At 43.2% G+C, this 24,798-nt stretch overlaps 1 protein-coding gene across 2 annotated transcripts; it reads left to right on the forward strand.

Annotated features, from left to right (window-relative positions):
* Positions 1-5,602: 5,602 nt before the first annotated feature.
* On the forward strand, positions 5,603-22,885 carry LOC118790442 (protein NLRC3-like). Of its 2 annotated transcripts, XM_036547357.1 has the most exons (8): positions 5,603-5,680; positions 13,677-13,833; positions 14,756-14,869; positions 16,267-16,380; positions 17,577-17,886; positions 18,434-18,494; positions 18,691-20,485; positions 22,708-22,885. In XM_036547357.1, exons 2-8 carry the CDS (start codon positions 13,745-13,747, stop codon positions 22,883-22,885), a joined length of 2,661 nt encoding a protein of 886 aa, XP_036403250.1. In that variant the 5' UTR covers positions 5,603-5,680; positions 13,677-13,744. The 2 variants fall into 2 exon arrangements, with proteins under 2 accessions (XP_036403250.1, XP_036403258.1); XM_036547365.1 differs by lacking the exon at positions 22,708-22,885 and having other exon boundaries at positions 18,691-20,489.
* Positions 22,886-24,798: the final 1,913 nt, after the last annotated feature.

The following is a 24,798-nucleotide window of genomic DNA, read 5'->3' on the forward strand; positions in this document are numbered from 1 at the left end:
TGACGAAGAACACCTCGAAGTGGGAGTGGCCACAGGAACTCCACGTTGCCCTTGACAACATTAAACAGCATTTTATTAGTGATGCGGTTATGACGTACTTTGTCCCAGAAAACATGAATGAACTGGCTGATGACTCAAGTCCGTCTGGATCAGGAGCAGCGCTCGTTCAACCTCATTCTGCCAGCCGGGCTCTCTCCACTGTAGAACAGAAATACTTACAAACGCTGTCTTTCAAGAGGCTCAAGAGGCTCTTGCTGTTGTGTGGGGGGTCTGACTTCACACTTCTATGGAGCCCCATTTACCCTCGTAACTGATCACAAACCCCTGGAGTGGATTTTCAGTGACTCTATATGTAAAGCACCTGCTGGTGTTGAAGGGCTCTGTGTCTTCAGCCCTGATATTTGAGAGCAGGTGCAGGTCTGGTAAAAAACTATCCAGCGACTGTATGACTCACCACCCTGCGCCATTCTCACTCCTTCTACATCAAATCAGAGTATGTGGAGGAACAGTGCAGGCCTTAAAGCCACGACCCTCCAAGAAGTTCACCCTCAGCAGCAATCAGATTGCAGCAAAGAATTCGGGGTTACAGATGAGGGCTGTTTAGTTTGGTGGGGAAATGATGAAGATCCAGAAGCAGCACTGGATCCACCTGCACCAGGTTTGCCCTCTCCTGTCAGGAGACGCCCAGTGACAGACAGCAGGGCCCTCTGCCTTTGGCTGCATCGCAATGAACAAACCTACGTACATCATGGGCCTTTAAACTAAAAATGCTGCTGTCACATGTTTTGATACTGCTTTCATAAAGAATTGTTAAAAAAAAATAAAGTCTGTCTGTGTATTGCTGTTTTCATGTGTAATAACGGCAAAATAATGTAAAAAAAATACAAAAAGGCTAAAGGTCAGTTTTAGAAAGGCTAGAAACTGGACAATTCATGCCAATAAATGCTCATTGCTTTCACTGAAGCTGTAGTCCCCCAAGGTAATTTCACATTAAACCCCTGCCTCTCACACAGACCTGTTTGAAATGATAAGAGCTGTTCTTCTGGATCACTCTTAATGCTTTTAATGTTTGGTAGTGAGTGGAGCTCATTGCTGAAAGTGGCCTTGTCCATGTGAGAGCAGCAGGAAGCGTAACTGATCATCACAGCATCACTGGATAAAAGCCTGTGAGGAAACAGCAGCAGTCTGTGACACACAGAGCAGCCTGATGAAGCTGCTGAAGCTGGACACGGTCAAGCTCACGGTCAACAACAAGGAGGTGCGGTCATGTGACGTGAACAGTTAATGACTATGTCGTAAAAGGAGGTTTTGAAAATGTGATCAGCTGGATGGGTTGTCCAATCAAATCGGAAGAGGTGAACTGTCACCTCAGTCATCTGAGTGTTTCAGAGTGAGAATTGTTGTCATGTGCACAGTATTATAGGAATTCCTAAAAGAAGTCCTATAGTAGACCCTCGTGTCTAGAGCGACTTGCATAAGATACAATTTTTTCATGTTATATAGCTGGATATTTACTGAGGCAATTCTGGGTTATGTACCTTGTCCAAGGGTACAACAGCAGTGCCCCGGCAGGAATCAAACCTGCAACCTTGCGGTTACGAGTCCTGCTCCTTTCCACTCTGCTACACTGCTGCCTCCTGTGCTACTGAATAGGGCCCAGAACACATGGCTGCCACACTGAAGAGGTGAGAAGAGTGCAGCTGCAGAAAGATGCAGTGATCTCAGCAGCTCAGATTCATACCCAAGGCTGCAGGAAGTAATGTTTCTGGTCTTTGTAACGGGCTTTACTGAAACGCCTCTCCGTGTCCCGTTCGGTTCCGCTGAGGGCAGGATCCTTGTCTTTTAGGAAGCACCGTCTCTCTGAGCCAGATCTGCCCTCACTGGGGTCCTGTGCCGGGGTTTCCCTTCAGCTGAAAATGCAGGTTCCCCACGTGTGAATGAGCTGCTCATTGAACAGGAGAATTACCCATTTCTACCTGCCCTGTAAGGTCACATTGTGTACATATTTGTGCAGGTTTACTTGGGGACTTGCTAATCAATCAGATCACCTGTCAGATGGCCCATGTAATAAAGGGATGTGCCATGTGGCCATTCCCTCATGAATTGGGTTTATTTGCTGGAGTGAGTGACGTCCTAAACGCTGAAAGTGTGAACACCTGTTTAACACCTGCCTGTCTCTTTAAACCACTTTAAAGACAAATAATCATGGAGGCACCTGAATGCATGTACTGTATTAGTTTGACTGTGTAAGAGATTGAGATGAGTAAGACATTGGCTGAACTGAGTTTGGGCAGCACTGCCTTAAACACATGGAGGAGGTGGATGTTCAAACACACTGTACAGAGCTCACCCAGCAGACATCATTCTCTCTGCACAGAACTGTACTCTCTCTCTGACCCCAGAACAGCATCACTCTCTCTCCCCTAAAACAGCCAGCGCATCACTCTTTCTGTTCCCAGATCAGTCAGCGCATCACTCTTTCTGTTCCCAGATCAGTCAGTGCATCACTCTCTCTGGTCCCAGATCAGTCAGTGCATCACTCTCTCTGTTCCCAGATCAGTCAGAGCATCACTCTCTCTGTTCCCAGAACAGTCAGAGCATCACTCTCTCTGTTCCCAGATCAGTCAGGCTGTTACTGCAGCAGTGGTGCAGGGTGCTGAGGGGCAGATGTGCAGGCAGTGTCTGCACTCCGCTGTGTTGGTGTGTGAGGAATTCCCGTTAGAAACGCGCCTCTTTCCAAACGAGGGACAGTCTTTCTGTGCTCCTCTGTTCTCCCCTGGAATCTGGCAGCCTTTGGAGATCTTTGCTCTACATCACCCCCCCTGCGCTGAGTCTGTGAGCGTGTCTGTAGATCTGCTCATCCTGCTCTGAGACCCAGGAGGGACAGCGTTTAGACCAGGGTCTGCGCAGTGGGGCTGCAGGAGTTGTGCAGTGAGGTTGGGGGGGGGGATATGCAGGAGCTGTGCAGTGAGGTTGGGGGGGGTATGCAGGAGCTGTGCAGTGAGGTTGGGTGGGGGGGGGGGGTATGCAGGAGCTGTGCAGTGAGGTTGGGGGGGGGGGGTATGCAGGAGCTGTGCAGTGAGGTTGGGGGGGGGTATGCAGGAGCTGCGCAGTGAGGTTGGGGGGGGGTATGCAGGAGCTGTGCAGTGAGGTTGGGGGGGGGGGGTATGCAGGAGCTGTGCAGTGAGGTTGGGGGGGGGGGGTATGCAGGAGCTGTGCAGTGAGGTTGGGGGGGGGTATGCAGGAGCTGTGCAGTGAGGTTGGGGGGGGGTATGCAGGAGCTGTGCAGTGAGGTTGGGGGGGGGTATGCAGGAGCTGTGCAGTGAGGTTGGGGGGGGGTATGCAGGAGCTGCGCAGTGAGGTTGGGGGGGGGTATGCAGGAGCTGTGCAGTGAGGTTGGGGGGGGGGGTATGCAGGAGCTGTGCAGTGAGGTTGGGGGGGGGGGGTATGCAGGAGCTGTGCAGTGAGTTTGGGGGGGGGTATGCAGGAGCTGCGCAGTGAGGTTGGGGGGGGGTATGCAGGAGCTGTGCAGTGAGGTTGGGGGGGGGGTTATGCAGGAGCTGTGCAGTGAGGTTGGGGGGGGGGGTATGCAGGAGCTGTGCAGTGAGGTTGGGGGGGGGGGGGTATGCAGGAGCTGTGCAGTGAGGTTGGGGGGGTATGCAGGAGCTGTGCAGTGAGGTTGGGGGGGGGGGTATGCAGGAGCTGTGCAGTGAGGTTGGGGGGGTATGCAGGAGCTGTGCAGTGAGGTTGGGGGGGGGGGATATGCAGGAGCTGTGCAGTGAGGTTGGGGGGGGTATGCAGGAGCTGTGCAGTGAGGTTGGGGGGGATATGCAGGAGCTGTGCAGTGAGGTTGGGTGGGGGTATGCAGGAACTGTGCAGTGAGGTTGGGGGGGTATGCAGGAACTGTGCAGTGAGGTTGGGGGGGTATGCAGGAGCTGTGCAGTGAGGTTGGGGGGGTATGCAGGAGCTGTGCAGTGAGGTTGGGGGGGTATGCAGGAGCTGTGCAGTGAGGTTGGGGGGGTATGCAGGAGCTGTGCAGTGAGGTTGGGGGGGGGGATATGCAGGAGCTGTGCAGTGAGGTTGGGGGGGATATGCAGGAGCTGTGCAGTGAGGTTGGGGGGGTATGCAGGAGCTGTGCAGTGAGGTTGGGGGGGGGGGGGGGGTATGCAGGAGCTGTGCAGTGAGGTTGGGGGGGGGGGTATGCAGGAGCTGTGCAGTGAGGTTGGGGGGGGGTGTGCAGGAGCTGTGCAGTGAGGTTGGGGGGGATATGCAGGAGCTGTGCAGTGAGGTTGGGTGGGGGGGGGGGGGTATGCAGGGGCTGTGCAGTGAGGTTGGGGGGGGGGGTATGCAGGAGCTGTGCAGTGAGGTTGGGGGGGGGGGGTATGCAGGAGCTGTGCAGTGAGGTTGGGGGGGGGTGTGCAGGAGCTGTGCAGTGAGGTTGGGGGGGATATGCAGGAGCTGTGCAGTGAGGTTGGGTGGGGGGGGGGGTATGCAGGGGCTGTGCAGTGAGGTTGGGTGGGGGGGGGGGTATGCAGGAGCTGTGCAGTGAGGTTGGGGGGGGGTATGCAGGAGCTGTGCAGTGAGGTTGGGGGGGGGGGGGGTATGCAGGAGCTGTGCAGTGAGGTTGGGGGGGGGGGGTATGCAGGGGCTGTGCAGTGAGGTTGGGGGGGTATGCAGGAGCTGTGCAGATTCCTTCAGAAGCTCCGACTAGGATGGGTTCGTTCTTTGCCTCCTTTCTGGTTTGGCTACAGTGATGACAGTTCTGTGTATGTGAATGGTTTCGGCTTTACTTCACAGCACAGGAATCACTAAAGTTTATTTTATTTCTTACTGTACAAATTAAAAGTGTTCTCACTCATTTCCAAAACAAAGACCATCATAACTGTCCCAATGGCATGTTGCAATTGCTTGTTTTAAGATTGATCGTATTTATCTAATCTATCTAAAACAAGCAATTGGGTGGGGGGGGATGCATAAATGGAGAGATAATACGCAAATGTATCGCGTCAGAGCAAATATTGTAGGCCTACGTGAGGCAACAATTACCCACAGCAATAGGCCATTAACGTCTCATTGTCAGCCACATGTATTGACCAAACAATCCACACACCTTAACCACAAACAATAAAAAAAAAATCCACCCAAATGCATAGAAAGATTACTATCGATATTAGTGCTGAACATAAAGGAAACAATGCGTTGACATGACTGCCAGAAAAGCGGGCTGAAGAAAGGATCTGCCTGAAACATCCGTGCGGCATTAAAAAAAAAGTTAAAATTCAAGGTGTGCACACCGTTACTTCATTTAATTCATTTTCACTACTAGTGCTGCGCATCAACAATTATTAAGCACAGAAATAATAGAGAGGGAGACGCAGGTTAGCAACCAATTAGCTAGAATGACTGAAACTGGTGACTGATGTTCTGATGTTAGCTCCGTACGTTACTGCGGCATTGAGACATACAGCATATTCAGTTTTATGGATAGACGAATCAGTGATGCTATAGGAGTTAGGCTCTTAGAGAAGGCGGTGTCAAGTGTGTCAAGTCCAAACGGAAGGCTATACATGTTCATGAGAAAGCGAAATTAAAAGTATTTTGGCAGCAACTTGAACAGTCGCCATTTCAGAAGTCAGTTGTTAAAATGCTGGAGAGCGGTGCGAATAATTAGGTCTGCAAGGTAAGAATATGATAACATTATTAAAAAGTGGAGTGTTATGGGTGGCTTGTTTAAAATGGAGAACAAGTTTAAACTTAAATATGCTTTTATGTCTGATTGTTAGTCGCTAGACTCATCACGGAAGTTGAAGAAAATGGTGGCATTAAATAGCATCAAGTCAAGTAGATAAAGTCCAGAAGAGTTTCAGCGATTCGACACTTCCGAAAATTCTAAGATATTTACAAGTGTTCTGTAATTTCCAATAAGTCACGCAAGAATTGCGTAGTGTGCAATCTAAATCATTTCTTTAAACACAGAAGCCTGTAACCGCGTTACAGTGTCAAAGAATGAGCCGAACGTTCGCTGTCAGGAAGCAACAGGTGTGACGTAGATAGCGATCGAGATGCTGCTATGTGCCGTATACGGCCCTTACCCGACATACATGTACAATATGAGAAGACTAAATATTTTATATTCAATCTGAATGTGTGTATTTAATTATTTTATCAGATAAAAGTGTATTACATGTATACAAACTGGATAAATAAATTAGTTTGGAAATGGCAAGAAAATCACTGTTGCTGCTCGAGACGCGGATGCCCGCGCGAGCTAAAGATTTATTTTTTCGTATGATTTATTGTAGTGTCACATTCACCTTTACAGTTTTAACTCTTTCAATGAGTGTTAGGGGTAATGTTGACCAGCTTCAGCGTCGGTTGTTGATTGAATTAAACTTACTTTTCAAAGAGCTGGGGGCAGCTCTCTCTTGAGGTCATGAGTACAAGATTTGAACCTGTTTAATTAGGTCTGAAAAATATTAAGATTTACCTTGCTCTTGAAAAAGATAAGGCAGTGACACCGGGTCAAAGACTTTCTCTGAATCGAGAGTCTGGACTGTTCTTTTCCCCTACTTCCCTTTGTTATCACTGATCACAAAGGGAAGAACATACTTAAGAACATATTTAATAATCTGCATATGTCTGCATATCTGATAACCGATTGCTAGCAGTAAACTCGGTCTGATCGGAATGTGCATCTTTAATGAATTTTCCAAATCATCACTACACGAGAGCGCTGGAGGCTTGTGTTGCTCTGTGTGGTGTGTAGCTTAGTGTCAGTGTAGCTTACAGAGGTTTTCTATCAGCTGACCTTAAGGTTCATTTCCTGCTGTTTTAGGGTGATACAGTGGTAGGAGTAGCATTCAAAAAACTTATTCCAGAGAGATTTTTATCAGATTTTTTTTTTTTTCAGAGAGAGTGATTTTAGATGATTATTTTTTATATATTGATTACTGTCACTGTGTGTTTTTCATTAAAGAGTTTTGATGGCCAGAGCTGATGTATTGTCCCACATTATTGTAATGAGTTGAATGCTCCAGTACTGTTGTTGGTATCTGAGCTGAGGTGCTTAATATAAACTGGATATAATGTGGGAGTCCCCTGGTTTGGGGAAATAATTTCTATCTGTTATTAATGATTTGAATGCTGAGCATAATGTTTGTATAATCGATCTTCTCCATTATTGTAGAATGGTTAAAATATTGTGTACTTCTGTTTTTTTCTGTGCTTAATAGGTGAAGCCAAATATGAGAGGCAACAAAAACACAACCTTATTATAGTGTAGCTGAATATTGTAATAATTACAATGTCACAGTGTTGTGTCGAAGTTTGACCTTTTTGCAGCGTTACTGGAAATCACTGTTTGTTGCAGTAAAAGCTAAAACTGCTACAGCGTTGGCACAATTTTGTTTTTGACACACCATTCACAAACAAATTCAAAACCTTATTGCTCATTGTGAACGATATTTCAAAATGTAGTTGTTTTATCTGAGAATTTCTTTAACATGATTAAAAGGCTTTAATTTAACTGAGGCGAAACCCTATATTAGTAGACCATTCTCACAATGAAATGTTTGTTGGCTGGGCGTCATCCTCAGCTTTCAGCTCTTAGCTCGTAGCATCCTTAGCTCATAATGTAAAACTACAGGTTTGGATAGCCTGCACGGTAATGTAAAGCTTCGCTTGATAGACTGGAGTGTTATTAACATATTTTTACATCGAGTATGATAGTCGTTGGATCACATTTGGTTCCCCCTGCTAGATTTTGCTCCTTTTCAGCACCTATTTAACGCTCTCCCACACGAGTTATGTCCTCCTTCCTACTGCGCCCAAAGGGGTCATTTAACCTTCACCCTAGCCGTAGGCTTTACCTTTACCTTAAGCTTTACCTTGAGCGGAACGGATTCGGATACGAACGCAATATTATATTTTCAGTGATGTGGGTTAACTATGCTGTAACAACCACTCTTTAAGCAGATTAGCCTCCTCAGATTTTTACATTTTACCGTCCAAATACCGAAATGGGAACCGCAAAATGCTGACTTAGTCTAGGGAGTGTAAAAAAAGTAGTATGAGGGTTTCTCTATTTAATACAGTGTACGCGTGTGCGTCTCTAATAAGCAGTTACAGTGCGCAGGGACGCAGAAAACGAAACTGAAAGTTTTTTTAACAATCGTCATCTCAGGGGACGTGTGTTTTTAAGATGTGCCGCTGGGGAAAGATCTGTTAGAGGTAAGAATATTTGTGCAGCAAAAAAGTCTAAATGTCAAAGGTTGTTTATTTTGTAATGGAAGACTAAATTAAACCGCTCCATAACAACATCAACATATGTTTTTTGTTCCGTTGTTTGACAGGTGACAGATAGGCTACATAGCTAGATTGAAAAGGTTAATTTACACTGAACAAAATGGTGGATCCGAATGCCATAAAAAAATCACCCAATGCAAAAGGCGATGTATTCAGCCGAAATTCAGAGCTATTTTGAATTAGTAACATTTGTTGGTGTGAAAATGAATGAAAAATGACCGATACAGAAACCAATACTGACTTTTAAAGCGTATCTGCTTTAGGGCCAGAAGGGGTTGTAGATTTAAGGGCGGAGGCTGTTAAAATGCAAATTTATCGTAACATATATTATAAGCCAAAGTACATTATGCTCAATGATGTACAGGATAGGGTCTAACCGCGGCTAGCTCACTGCTAGGGCCCCCGGGTATAAATTGCCCGTAAGTGCTGATCTAGGATCAGATTCTCCATACACAGTTTTAACCTTAAAAATTAAAAGGGAAACAACAGACTGGTCCTAGATCAGCGCTTCCGGGTAACGTCTGCTTTGAAGGAGAGCAGGAAGCAAGTTTTGACGCAGATGAAAGTACGCGGCCTTCAATGCGGAATTTACAGGGTTTTTATGACGGAACAAAATACGAATCGGATTTATGTAAAACTGTGATAGTAATTTGGTCTGAAATTGAAGTCGTGTGGAGCTAAATATATGTGAAAATTAAAGAGAACGCTTACAGTGGACACAATTCCAAGGCAGTATACCTGACGTGTTAAAACAATGAGCATGAAAAAGTTATAGGCTACCGATGAGTCATCATATGGGTTGTTTGTCACGCATGTGGTTTACGAAGCTGGTCTTACATGCAGAGTGAAACTCTCCGGCTCTGCGATGGACACACGCATTTGATCACAGGCATTTTCTATACCTTCAGATCTCTGAAAGCTTATATTCTTATATGAATCTGTTAGTTACATAGAGAAAAACTAAACATGAACAATGAGACTGATGTTAAATTACATCACTGTCATTTAAAAGAAACTCTTATTCAGAGAGACTTAACAGCGCACCTAATAAAGTGGCTTGAAAAGTTGCATGAACAGGACACCACTAACCACACACGAACAAGCGTCAGTGCCAAACAGTACTGAGATCGTAAATCCGTATCTAGAGCAAGTGCAACGCAATATACACGACAGAAGGAAAGTTCTATTCAAAATATAATGCTAACACTGATATACAGTGCTTTACTACGTTGGCCCAGTTCTTCATAAGAAAATTCTATGCTTAAAAGTAACTATGTATAATTTTATATAACTTATTCACAGTCCTGCTTTGAAAATACTTTTAAAAAACACTTAACACTCAGGCATTCAAAAATTAGCCTGTACTTTGAAACAACATGACACAGATGGTTGGGACTGTGCTGACTTCATTTAAATTAGTCAAGGTGGAAGTCTGTACATTTGCAATAGAATAGTTGTGAAATTTCTACATTAAAGAGGAAGTTTTGGGTGCTGGAAATGGCCTGACTTAGTGGCTCAGTAACTAACTTTCAGTAAAGCTTTTTCAATAGTAATGCCTTTGTGGCGTTCACCACATAAGGATTCATGCACAGAGACCTTTGCTACGAAGTGCGGAGTTTAATAGCGGCTCTTGTCGGCCACAGCCACGCCATACCACCATTTAATGAACTCAAGGGCTCAGAACTCGCACCCCACAACCAGGCACAGTCCAAGGCGTGCCACAAGACTGAAACGGACCCCCCCCCCCCCCAAAAAAAAAAAAAAAACACACACACACCCTGGAAGGGGTGGCACCCCAACATTGTACCAGGTAATGCAGTGTATTGTAAAGTTAACAGAGCATTGCACACATTCACCAAACGCATAAACATTACTTAATGAACTTAAACACGCTACACCTTTAAATGGCAAGCCCTGTGACTCCTGTTTAACATGTGACTGCAGGACGGATTATGATAGTAATTTTGACCTCTGACAAGCCAAGCTGGTAAGTGCCATTAGATCTACGTGTTAAGACATGACCAGGTAGCCACAGAAGCTTATTGTGTCATAAGGTGATCTCTTGCTGCCCTCTAGTGGACATACCTAAATATGGCACTTATTTCAACATGGATTTTATGTCACCCACATGGTGTGTTTGTCATTTACATTTACATTTATTCATTTGACAGATGTTTGACAGACAAATGTTACAAATGGGTCTTACAAATTGTTACAAATTGGTCATGCAGCCTCCTAGGTGAACAGCCCCACCCCCACCCTGGTCGGTGATAGGGAATATCGCACACATATTTTCCATACCTTCAGATCTCTGCACTCTACACAGTGAATTCCTACAAAGTAGTTAAGGTGGACGTTTTCTCATTGACATTAAAATAAATGAGACATTTGGAAATTTTAAAGGAAGTTTCAGGTGCTGGCTTAACAATTTGTGGCTTAACAAGCTAAACTAATGGCAGTGCTATATGTTTTCTGTCTGTGGGGAGAGGTTTCTGGGAGAGGGCAAGGTAAGTCCTTCAGCTCCCGCTTAACATGTGACTACAGGACGGGTTATAATTATCATAAATGTTAACTTCCTCTAACAAGCCAAACTGCTCTGAATAAACCTGAAAATGAAGTACACATAATTGATTAATAATGTAATTGATGCTCTTGCAATTTTATTTAGTATTTCTTTTTACTGACCTAAGTTCCACAAGCTATTAGCTGCAGCGCCCCTCTGATTGGAGCCTGTGGTACTGTGGTAATGAGAGAAGCTGAACAGATCTAGTTACGGGCTCAAACTCTTTTTCAGGCCACCTCATTTAGGAAATAGCTGTTCAGCCTTGGCTGTATTTTTTAAGCCATGGGACAAACAACAGTCTTCAAGTCTGGTCAACTGAAGTTTTCTGAAAGTACTCAAAATACCGAAATGTGGCTCCCTGAAACGTGGGTATTTCATGGGATGGGGAGTGACACAGAAGCAGATGAAGAGACAGTTTGTAGTTGATGAAAATACGAAGTTATACGCTGCCAAACATGTAAGCCATGCTCTTGATAGAATGCATTTAAGTCTTTGAGACAGGAAACCAAATGATTTTTTGAAGCCTGACATCCGCCTGTCCTGCCCCCTGAACTAGGGGCTGTGTAGAATACATAGTGAGATAGGGACAGGTGTTGTACAAAAAGAATTTGCGTGTCTGACTCACCGCTGCAACCTGAGAGGAGAAGGACAGCTGGCCGTTAAGCATCACACCAAGGCTTATTACAGTAGTAGTGCTGTCGGTGAAAAGGCTTGCAGAGTCTAGGCTGAGAGAGAGGTCTCAAAACGGGAGGGAGCTGGATGGGATGTAGAGCACCTCAGAGCCTGTGGGGACACCCATAGGCAGGCTGTGGGGTCTGTATGTTCCAGGACACCCTGAAAGAGCATCCAGAGAGGTGGACTGAACCCAAAGAAGAGCAGTGTCAGTGATCCCCAATGTAAGGTAGAAGGGTAGTTTGAAGTAGAGTGTGGTCTACTGTGTCAAAGGCTGCAGAAAGGTCCAGAAGAATTAAGACTGAGAGAGGATGCTCTGGCTGATTGAAGAGCCTCAGTGATGGAGAATAGGGCAGTTTCTGTGGAATGACCAGTCCTGAAGCCACACTGAAAAGGGTCAAGAAGGTTGTTCCGAAAGAGAAAGGGGGACATCTGATTAGCCACTATGCGTTCAACTGTTTTAGAGAGAAAGGGAAGGAGACAGACCGGTCAACAATTCTGGATAACAGATGGATCCAGAGTGTTTTTCTTCAGCAGGGGTGCGACTTGAAGGCTGCTGGCACACTGCCCGTGGAGAGTGACAGATTCATCAGAGTGGTGATGAAGGCTGGGAACCACGGTGTGCAGGAGAGTGATTGGGATCCAGGGCACAGGTGGTAGGTTGGCGTGATGTAAGATGAGTGACATCAACATCTGAAATTGGAGAGAATTTCGAGAGAGGAGGGGTAGAGAGTGGGAGGGAGGCAGAAGGGGAAGAGGAGAGAGATGAGGGCTGTGGTAACTGGCGGGACTTTCAAATGTCTGTAATCCTTTGGTTGAAGTGATCTGCAAAGTCACCGGCTGAGAGATCAGATTGGGGTGGGGGAGAGGACGGACTGAGGAGGGAAGAGAAGGTAGAAAAGTCATTGTTACTGTTTTTTTCCAAACCCACTGAAGTCCAGTGACTGAAGCTTGTTTCCCATCCTGTTCTGCCTCTGCCACCAAAGACCGTAGCTGCTGGCATCTCTCACCATCCTCAGATGGCAAAAGTTGTTTCTGATTCAAACAGGATGAACATTTAGCAGTTTTCCAAACAGAATCTCAGTAACTGCATGGTGTGTGGAATCTGCACAGTCACACCTCATGGTTGGCTATTGCCAGAACTCTTTTGATTAAAGTTAGCCAAACAGCTTGGAGTAGTGGTAAGGAGCAGACCTGTAACTGAAAGGCTGCTGTTTCGATTCCCCGCTGAGACACTGCTGCTGTACCTTTGGGCAAAATACTTAACCCATAATTGCCTCAGTAAATGTCCAGCTGTATAAATGGATGCAATTGTAACCTACTGTATGTAAGTCACTCTGGATGAGAGTGTCTGCTAAATGACAATGATGTAATGTAATGTAACACAGAACCTGCCATGCTAAGGTTAATACTTTGGTCTGAGGCTGTGTTCTGGCAGATATTAATAATTTTTGGAACATAGTCTGTCGGGGCCCTCTCTCATGCCATCAATATGGGCATTCACAGTGTATTTTAAGTGACATGAAATGAATTAAAACGTTTAAAGCATATGTATGTTCCCTCCCGACCACTATGCTCTGTTACCAAATGGCGTCTGGTGGTCCCATCAAATCATGACACAAAATCACTATCCACAACTCTCTGCTGTTGTCCCCTGATGTTGGAATGACCTTCCGCACTTTATCCGTTCTGCTGAATCCCTCAACCCTCCCTAATTAAAAATTTTAAAAATTACTATTTTTAAGAAAAATCTGAAGATACAGCTCTTCCGTGGTCACCTGATCACCTGAATCACTACCACTTGAGACAATTTCTTATGTCCTAATATCTATTTTCCACTAAAACATTAAAAACTATTGAAACTTGGTCATTCAGCACTTCTAATATTGTGACTCCGTGTATGGCTTTCACTTGTGTTGTACTCTGCCTCACTTGTAGGTCGCTTTGGATAAAACCATCTGCCAAATGAATAAATGTAAAAGTAATACTGAGCTTAAGCAGCGCACGCACGACATGAGATCATGACATGGAATCAGTAAATGTCACACTGAAACACACACATTAATAGACATTAATAGACAACCTGCTCAATTGGTGTTTCAAAAAGATGCTTGACAAAGATTTTTAAATGCTAAAGGGAAATATGCTTCTCTGCTGTCCATACAAGCCTTGCCAGGAGTCTGGGGAGGGGTTGTGACCTCTGACATGAGCACTGAAGAGGGTGGTGACAAGAGGGGCGTGGCCTCTGAAATACAGCACAACATCAATGGAACCCTGGAACCAGACAGCAAGAGGTCAGGAGAAACAGAGAATACTTTTGTGTGTGTGTGTGTGTGCGTGCGTGCGCGCATGTGTGTGCGTATAATTTTCAGCAATAGATACCACTAATGGTGGTGTAATATAAGTGTAGCGCACTTATGCTGTTGTAGGAGTTATAAACACACGTATGAAGAACAGTTGTACACAAAGTAGAGAATGTGTTTACAGAAAGAACTGTTTTTGTGCTGTTTTACATGAGTGTAACACACTGGTCAGTCACTGAGAAACTGCTATGATGAGTGGAGTTTTAAGTTCTGTCTCCATGTGCTGACATGACCAGGGAGTCACAGGTGCCAAGCTGTCAGATCTGACTGTGGTGAGTCATGTATGGGTCAAACGTTTTCATCTAACGTTTAAGCAGAATCCAGCATGTCTGGTCCAGAACCATCTCAAAAGATCCATAATACCAATTTCTTCATGGTAGTAACTGACCAGATTCCCCTTGACAAATGGAAAAGGATGAACAAAATCCAACTTTTTCAGACAAAATAAATGTGACATGTTCACAAATAAACACAGATAAAAAATAGTACAAGGCAGCAAATCTTCTCTTTTTAGCTGATTGAAGTATAGAGTTCATGCAACATCTGTATGGAATTTGTGGGGGATGCATTTTCTCCAACAATGCACATATTTCTGTGATGACACAGAGTGACAGGAGCAGGGGTATTGTCAGACAGTGGTTAAATCCATAAGTCAGTCTTGGTGCTGAATGTAGGCCTAATATGTCACATATATACCCTCTGAAGAACATTTCAACATGTTTGGATTACATGTGGCTAAAATCGGACAGACATCCTCATTCACTGATACATCCTATTTCTGGATGACAAAGATGTGTTACTCATGAAAGCAGCTGTGGTTGGAGTTTAATGAAGTGCTGTCTGCTGTTACCAGGGTCAGACTGCAGAGGGCAGAGTCACCGACGCCCAGCTATCAGTCTGTGAAGAGTGACCGGTCCATGGACCATCCTGTTACGTTTGGTGGTGGACACCCTGGCCCCTCTCCAAGGTGAAGTTATGCTGTACACAGTAGAAGTGTGAATGGCCCTAACTGACTTTTAACCCAAGGGAAGCAAGCAGAGTGGAGCGGGCTTTTAGTGAGAATGATGACAGTTCATTTGTGGTTTTGATCTGCCTGTGGTGAGTCATGCATGGGTCAAGTATTTTCATCTTACTTTTGAGCAGAATCCAGTGTATCTGGTCCAGAACCAGCTCATTAGTTACATAATACCAATTTCTTCATGGTAGTAACAGAGCAGATTCCTCTTGAAAAACGGATGAAATAAACAGGTTCACATCACGGCTTTTTTCTGCATTCTTAATGTTGAAAAGAAACACCTTGACCAATGGTATAATCAAGAACCTCAACACCATAATCAAGCCAATATTTTTTTTTCTTTCTCACAGTGTTAACAAGCTTACCTGAGTAAATGTATGCAGTCTGCTGTCAGTAACCCTGAGCTTTGATTCCTGTGGAATGCCTCATTGAGGAAGTGTATCCCAAAGTGCTATAAAAGTTTTTTAGATGTAGCTAGCAGGCATTATCGTTCAGTGCCTTGATAGCCGTTTGTTGTTGAATTCAGACATTGGCAAGTGAACAAGCAGTGTTTTTATTCTCTCATGAAATTAGCTGTTCTCATTAATGTCAACACTACTGTATTACCCTCAGTAGCACAACAATGCTCAGAATTAGCGAGCTATCTATGGAAGGTGCTAGTCATTAACTTATTTGGCTTTGACTTAGCACTTACTAGCTAGTATACCCTTGGTGTGACCTGTGTAGATAGCTGGCCTTGTTAGCTTGCTGAGCCTTCTGGTGCATTTTAGAATGATGCAGGTCTTCAGACTGTTGAGCTACAAAGCGGCTCTCATCAGCTGTTTTAAAAATGGGATTTTGACTTGTTTTTAGTGTGTTTGTAACCCAAACTGGTGGTCAGAACCAATTTCAAAAGCCATAAGACAGTGAGGGAATATGAGTTTGGGAAGGATCACAGTGTTCCTCTCACTCTCTGCTGATGGTTAAGGACCAGACTCATTAGTACAAGGCAGCAAATCTTCTCTTTTTAGCTGATTGAAGTATAGAGTCCTTACAACGTCTGTATGGAATTTGTGGAGGATGCATTTTCTCCAACAATGTACATATTTCTGTGATGACACAGAGTGACAGGAGCAGGGGTATTGTCAGACAGTGGTTAAATCCATAAGTCAGTCTTGGTGCTGAATGTAGGCCTAATATGTCACATATATACCCTCTGAAGAACATTTCAACATGTTTGGATTACATGTGGCTAATATCAGACAGACATCCTCATTCACTGATACATCCTATTTCTGGATGACACAGATGTGTTACTCATGAAAGCAGCTGTGGTTGGAGTTTAATGAAGTGCTGTCTGCTGTTACCAGGGTCAGACTGCAGAGGGCAGAGTCACCGGCTCCCAGCTATCAGTCTGTGAAGAGTGACCGGTCCATGGACCTTCCTGTTACGTTTGGTGGTGGACACCCTGACCCCTCTCCAAGGTGAAGTTATGCTGTACACAGTAGAAGTGTGAATGGCCCTAACTGACTTTTAACCCAAGGGAAAAAAGCAAAGTGGAGCGGGCTTTTAGTGAGAATGATGACAGTTCATTTGTGGTTTTGATCTGCCTGTGGTGAGTCATGTATGGGTCAAGTATTTTCATCTTACTTTTGAGCAGAATCCAGTATATCTGGCGCAGAATAATCTCACAAGATACCTAATACCAATTCGTGGTAGTAACTGACCAGATTGCCCTGAACAAAAATATGATTACCAAAATGCATCTTTTTCACACAATCATTATCTTGTGCTCATAAAACACACAGGGACACATTACAGGTTTTTCTGCATTCTTAACATTGGAAGGAAAGGGTTCAAGCAAATTGGAGCGGGTTGTAATTGAGAACAGCAAAATGGTTGTTTTCTTTTTTCCTGGCACTATTTGACTAAATCCGGAAAAAGAAAACAAAATGCAAAATGTTTTTTCATATGATTTCAATAAAGGCATGGATACACATCACAGGTTTTTTTCCTGCGTGCTTAGTGTTCTGTGAGTAACCCACAATCCCATTGCACATTGCACCACCAAAGTCACCAACTGTCTCGTATTAAATTTTTTTTTGAAATATCTTTTCAATACTGCCTCAACGTGAAGCATTTCATAAATGTAATAGAATGTGTCACACTGTATAGTAGTGCCATTGCAGATATCAGGAATTTTTAAGGATAACAGTGTATTTTATCTGATGCTATTCTGTTGTTTTCCTGTTTGTTGTAATGTAATGGAAAAGTTGAACAATCAATAACACACAACTGAGCCACAAATGTGCTTTCACAGTAGAAAAAAGGAAAATAGAAAATCAATTTGCCGAATAGAAGAGCAATACTGTTATTTTTTATTGGAAAAACTGTGGGATGTAAAAGACCATTCTGCTTGCTCGGTCTCCTATCTTTGGCCTTAAAGCCTAAATCCTTGTAAAAGTGACCATTTAAGGACACAAAACTGGTTCATCTCTTTTCGTGAAATGCTCCTTGGAAATAACGAAGCTTTACAATGCTTTAGAACAGGTGTTGAATCATGGACAGAAGTATTTGATATATATTATGTAATCTGTAAAGTTATAGATTTTGAGCAGATATCTCCTTTTCATTTCTTACTAACTGAGCTCTGATTAAATGTGTATTCCTATGTCTGCAGTGAGCTGTCAGAGCTCCAGTCCAGGTGTGCAGTGTGTGAGCAGGTGATGAAGGAGCCGGTCTCTATTACCTGTGGACACAGTTTCTGCAGACAGTGCATCAGCAGCTACTGGGAGCAGTCTGCTTCTGCAAGACACTATGCCTGCCCCCAGTGCAGGAAGAGGTCCAGAACTCGTCCCATGCTGCACGCACACACAGCGCTGGCTGGGCCTGTGCAGGAGCTCCAGCAGGAAGGGCTGAGTCCTGCAGACACACTGCAGACACACACACTGGTGGAGCCCACCGGAAACCAGCAGAGTCTCTGCCAGCAGGTAAGGGGCTTCACTCATTCAACTGTATCTGCCTGTACCTGGAGTCACTCATTCACCTAAATCTCATGGTTTCACTCATCATTTGACCATGTAGTCCCTTTATTGTGACTTTATTATTTTGACTGTGTAATCTTCTTATTCACTGACTGGCTGGATTGTCCGTCCTTTAAGCCCTCATTCACCTGAATCTGCCTGCACCTGGATTCACTCATTCACCTGAATCTGTCTGCACCTGGAGTCACTCATTCACCTGAATCTCATGGTTTCACTCATCATTTGACTATGTAGTCCTTTTAATCACTGACTGGCTGGACTGTCCGTCCTTTAAGCCCTCATTCACCTGAATCTGTCTGTCCAGTATAAAGCCATTCACTTGTCTGTGTATTTTATACCTACTCTTTTGTTCATTCATCTGAACTCACTGAAAAAAGCTTTAGTGTTTTTTTCCAGCTAAAAATCTAAATTGTATTATTTCTTAGTTTTCTTACAATCTTTTTATTATATGTTCTTAATTTCTGGTTTAACTGGTGTCTTTATTTCCCTGCAGTCCATGATTGTAGATGCTTCACCCCTGTGTTCCAATGATCAGGACCTGGAAGCAGAAAATAGTAAGTTGTTTTTCCACTGTATCATTATTACAAAATAAAAAGGGTCATCTGAATAGAGTCATCTCTTAGAAAACATCACCAATTTATCCCACCCACACCATCACTATCTACAGACACATGACTGTTGTTTAATACCACATAATACTCTCAGGCCCTTCAGCAACAGTCTGGTCTGAAAATGTCTCCATTTTTACAGATAAATGTGGACAAAGAGTCCAAGAGAAACTGAAATCCAGTCTGAAGAAGAGGTTTGAGTGCATATTGGAAGGGGTTGCTACATCAGGAAAACACACCCTCCTCAACAGTATTTACACAGAGCTCTACATCACAGAGGGGGACAGTGAGGGCGTCAATAATGAGCACGAGGTGTGGCAGATTGAGACAGCATCCAGGACACAGACCACACAAGACACTGCAATCAACTGCAATGACATCTTTAAACCTTTACCTGGACAAGAGAAACCCATCAGAACTGTGCTGACGAAGGGGATCGCTGGCATTGGAAAAACAGTCTCTGTGCAGAAGTTCATTCTGGACTGGGCAGAAGGAAAAGCCAATCAGGATGTTCGTTTCATGTTTGTTCTTCCTTTTCGGGAGCTGAACTTGATTAATGATGAACAATACAGTCTACTTGGGCTTCTGCATGTCTTCCACCCTGAAACGAAAGGAATTGAAAACATTGAGTCTGATGTTGACAAAGTTTTGTTCATCTTTGATGGTCTGGATGAAAGCAGACTTCCCTTTAATTTCCAGCAGAATGAGATGTTATCTGATGTAACAAAAACATCCTCAGTGGACGTGCTGCTGACAAACCTCATTAAGGGGAATCTGCTTCCCTCTGCTCTCCTCTGGATCACCTCCCGGCCAGCAGCAGCCAATCAGATCCCTCCTAGCTACATCCACCGGGTGACAGAGGTACGAGGGTTCAGTGACCCACAGAAGGAGGAGTACTTCAGGAAGAGATTCAGTGATGAGAACCAGGCCAGCAGAATTATCTCTCACATAAAGTCATCCAGGAGTCTCTACATCATGTGTCACATACCAGTCTTCTGTTGGATTTCTGCTGCTGTTCTGGAGCGACTGTTGGGTGAAGCTGACTGTGGAGAAATCCCTAAAACTCTGACTGGAATGTACACACACTTCCTGCTCATTCAGTCCAACATCAAGAATCAGAAGTATCAGGGAAGAAATGAGACAGATCCACAAAAGCTTCTGGAGCTGGATAAAGACATCATTCTGAAACTGGGGAAGCTGGCTTTTCAACACCTGGAAAATGGCACTCTCATGTTCTATGAAGAGGACCTGAGAGAGTGTGGCATTGATGTCACTGAAGCGTCAGTGTACTCTGGTGTGTGCACAGAAATCTTTAAAGAGGAGTCTGTGCTGTATCAGAAGAAAGTGTACTGCTTTGTGCATCTGAGCCTCCAGGAGTATCTGGCTGCTTTGTATGTCTTTCACTTATACGTAAGCCAGAATGTGAACACATTGAAGTCCATTTTTGGTGAGAAGTTTTTATCCAATATATCATCACTGTATGACTTGCACAAGAGAGCTGTTCAGAAGGCCTTGGAGAGTAAGAATGGGCACCTGGATCTTTTCCTGCGATTCCTTCTTGGCCTCTCACTGGATTCCAGTCAGAACCTTCTCAAAGGCCTTTTGACAAAGACAGGAAGTAACTCAGGGAGCATCAAGAAAACAGTCAAGTACATCAAGAATTTGGAGAGGAAAGATCCCTCCCCAGAGAGGTGCATCAATCTGTTCCACTGTCTGTCTGAACTGAATGATCATTCACTTATGAACGAGGTCCAAAAGCACCTGAGCTCAGGAAGTCGTTCTGTTGAAAGGATCTCACCTGTGCACTGCTCTGCCCTGGCCTATATGCTCCTGATGTCAGAGGAGGTGCTGGATGAGTTTGCTCTGAGGAAATACAACACCTCAGATGAGGGGCGCAGGAGACTGGTTCCAGCTGTGAGGTGCTGCAGAAAGGCTCTGTGAGTATTAACATGAGTATCACCTTTCTAATATACCATGGTTATCCTGAAAACATGCATGTTAGACTAGGATACAGTGCATGCAGACATACCATAGAGGCAGATAACCATAGAGGCAGATTTAAAATCTCCTTAAGTTCTGTTTTCACTGTTGAAACTATTACAGAATCACAAAATGTAAAATCAAATACAAATATTTTTGACAAATACAGAGATCATCTTAAATTCCTGTCATGGGCAAATGGGTTGTACACTGGTTCAGAAATGAGCCTTTTCAGGAGAACACCCTCATTTGCACCTCACATCCCCTCTCCTCCCACACAGTGCAAATGCCATAATTTAAGGGAAGGAAATGACCAGTAATTTTTCCCTTATAGTGTAAAATACATTAAATGTGAAGTTTTAAATACTACATTTCACTCCTTTTTAGAGGTTATACTGAATGAGGTGATTTTCAGAGGTATCAAAATAGGGAGTGGAAGTGCAGATTTATCAAATATTTAAGTGTGAGTTGCTTTTCTTCTTTTTCTTCTGTATGATGTCACACCCTGTCACACAAATATCATCCTAATTTGATCAAAAGTTGTGTCTTCATATTGGTTCCACCAAATGATATCAATGAAATTCATTTTCCTGGACAAATGTGTTTAAAATAACAGTTTCTATATATAATTTCTTAACCATATTGCAATATATATTATAAACTGTCACAAAATTCTACAAGAATAATCTACCAGATAAAATAATGTTTGTATTTTGTTTTGGACAGGTATACCAAAGGAGTGTTTGCATTTTAAAAAGCTAAACACCCCTTAATTTATCATAGATCAACTTTAACACTTTCTGGATTCGATAAAAGATAAAGAATACATTTACATAACATATGTGTATATATTAATTATATTATGAATTAATTCATTCACCAAAATGTTATATTTTGGACACAAAATTTACATGTCACAGTGTTGATCCCTATGTAGATATATTTCCTGACTCAGTCACACACAGTGTGTTAAGATGAAGAGGGAATGAAATGTTAGCATTGGTTCTCTGTGCTGTAGCCTGATCTGCATTTGTGGGGTTTGGCGTTTTTCAAGAATGTGACGTTCATTCACGTGTTTCCTCCTCATATTTCCAGCTAAAATTACAGAGCCCTTACCATAAGGATGTTAAAAGATATTAATAAAGCATTACACAACAAATCCAGTTCTCTCCCAGAAATGATCCCAACTGTCAAAAAAAAAGGTACTGCGGAGACTGACAAGCTAAACTGTCTGTGAAAAGCCTCACGCCCTGAACTGCATGCAGGGCAAACGAAAAGGCACAGTAAGACACTTTCCCTTTAGCCTTGTGAATTTTTCACACAGATGGAACCTGTTTTGACACTTTCTTAAGATTCTTATTCCCTCAGTTTTGTATGGGTATTGGCAGAATGTATAATTCCTTTTGCATATCAGTATCTTAGTCATGGCACCAGTTACTGTGAAAATGTACTTCTCCAGCAGGACAGTTCTGGTCCTCAGGCATTCCTGCATGTTTCACAGTGAAAATGAGAACTAAAAACATGTCATAAGATTCAGACTGCCTTATCTTTTCCTTGTAGATAGGCTCACCTTCCTTGTCTATGATGAAAGGTGATTGACCAGCCTTAGTCCCACAGAGAAACATCCTGCTTTATCCTTGGCAATGATGCAGATGAGCTCTGACCTAGGAGTCACAGTTGAGCAGGAGATCTGAGAGTCTCTCACCACACCGACAGGCCGATTTGTGCTTGTGAGAGCGTGGTGGCGATCTCGCTGACGGGAACGCCGGGTTGTGGGGATGGAAGCAGCAGCAGCAGGTGGCTGGGTTATCAGGAACCTGAGGAGTAGCAGAGAGTCTCACAGCAGCAGCACTGCAGGCAGACGCAGTAGCAGTGATGGAGGATGTAGTCCTGGAGGAAGACCAACACTTCCACAGACACGGCACCACAATCAGTGTTGGGATGGTCACTGCTGTAAAAGTCATTAAAATAAATGGTATCGATAGGAGATAACAAATAAAATGCTGTTAATGTACTTTGATAAAAAAAGTTAACTCTGTAAAAGCTTTTCAGGGTCTTCCCATGCAGATGTACAGGATCAGGTAGTTACTTTTCTCTAAGACACAGTTTTAAGTAGAAATGATTTTGTTGTAGTGAATATTTGATCATTAATGTTTTTTTGTGCTTTTTGTCTTTTCAGGCTCAGTAACTGTAACCTTACAGAGAAGTCCTTTGAAATTGTGGCCTCAGCTCTCCAGTCAGCCACCTCACCCCTGAGAGAGCTGGACCTCAGCTACAATAACCTGGGAGAATCAGGAATGAAGCTCCTGAGTGCTGCACTGATGAGTCCAAACTGTAAACTGCAGACTCTGAGGTGAGTGATGCTGTTTGATAATCCTGATTCATCAGCATTTTTCATTGAATTCATACATTAAGTAATGCCCAAAAGATTCCAAGAAAATAATAAATATGGATCCTTATTAAACAGTTTTAAGAATGAAAACGTCTGGTCTAGAGATGAAACGGTATGAAAATTTATTATGATTATAGTGACCAAAAGTATCACGGTTATCAGTATTATCGTGATATTGTTAAAACGTGCTGAAAATGTTCAAAAAGTACTGATACACAAACTGAAATTATTTCACCAAGTTTTATAGTGAAAACCACAAATAAAATTAGCAGCACTATGCACTTTTTGTTTGCATAAACATTAAAATAATGACATAGCCAATACCTTCATTAAACATATGAAAACCATATCAAATGTACATTTGAGTATATGCAATGACCCTGTGCAAAATTTACATAAATACAAATGAGTCTTAAGAAGACAGTGATAGTAATCACAGTGAGCCCAACAATTGAATGATGAATTACCGTACAATAGCCTACTAGGTCATTAATAGATGACGTTACTTTCTCAGGCTACAAAAACACTCTAAAATGAAGTGCAGATATGTGTTTTTAAAAGCAAAAGTTCAGTTACCTGCTCCAACATTCTCATGCATGGCTCCGGTTGCTTAAATGAGCTTGTAAGGAAGATGTGAATTTCCGAGTGAGGATGCTAAGGATGCATTATTCATCTCAAATCAAGCACAAAGGGAAGAGTCGAGTCTGCTTGTACATGTTGTTTTCTAAAAGTCTTGGTATAATATAGGCTAATTTGTAGGTCATTTCAGAATATCATGATAATGTTGAATGCATCTAGGAGACTGTTGCTAACTTTGGTTGATGCTTTAACATGAGTTTTTCAAAGCGTGGTAATCAACCATGATTTTAATGATAATTAAAATTCGAAACGGTAGTACTAACCAAGTTAACTTACCTTGCATTTGCTATGAAGTAGTGGGTGGTGGTCATGAAGATGACTCAAAAGATTTTAAGTGTTGACCCCTTTCGCAGCGATTTTCTTTCTGCATGTTCTGCAGACAGGGTGACCATCTTCAGTCAATCCCTCAGCGCTCTTATAAAAACCAAAATACGACCACGCTTCAGACTTAGTCGTCTTAGAAGGCTGAAAAACTTTGTTTGATGCTGGACAGTAGTTAACGTGAGTTTTTCAAAGCGCGGTAATCAACCACGGTTTTAATCATACTTAATATTTGAAATGGTAAAACTAACCCTTGGGAATTTTACCGCGGTTTCTGGTCTACAGAGTGGTAGTACTACCCACCCTACTGTATGGGTCAGGAACATGGACCACACACAGCAGACACCTGAAGGCACCTGAGGCATACCAACAGAGGTGCCTCAGAAAAATCCTGAAGATCAGCTGGGAGGATAAACACACTAACCCCAGCGTCCTCCAGGAGGCCAGCGTGCTGTAGGGACAATGCCTACGATTAGAGGGGGGTACCACTTATGTGTAAGGAATGTCCTTACATGAGGTACCAATTATGTTGCTGATAATTGAATTAAACACATGGAGGCGACATACAGAATATGGCGTCTGCCATAGTGGTTAAAATAGAAGATCAGTCTCAATTTCGTTTTGTATATCAGTCTCATAAAGTACACTAAACTATTAATTTGGTACTTCAATTAATGATTAAATTAATAATCATAATCGAAATTACCACATCAATAGTTAATCAAATCACAATATTATCAAACTAAACAAAACACTGATGATTCAACTAAGAGGTGAAGATATTTCGAATTCTGATCAGCAGAGGTTGGCAATATTCGTTCCACGTGTAACAACAGACAACCTTGGAAAAATAATGCATTTATTGAGATATAACATCAAGGTAGTAATGCACCAATCAATACATTTATGTATAATAAA

Source organism: Megalops cyprinoides, chromosome 1 (genome assembly GCF_013368585.1).
Source record: "Megalops cyprinoides isolate fMegCyp1 chromosome 1, fMegCyp1.pri, whole genome shotgun sequence".
Lineage (NCBI taxonomy): Eukaryota > Metazoa > Chordata > Actinopteri > Elopiformes > Megalopidae > Megalops > Megalops cyprinoides.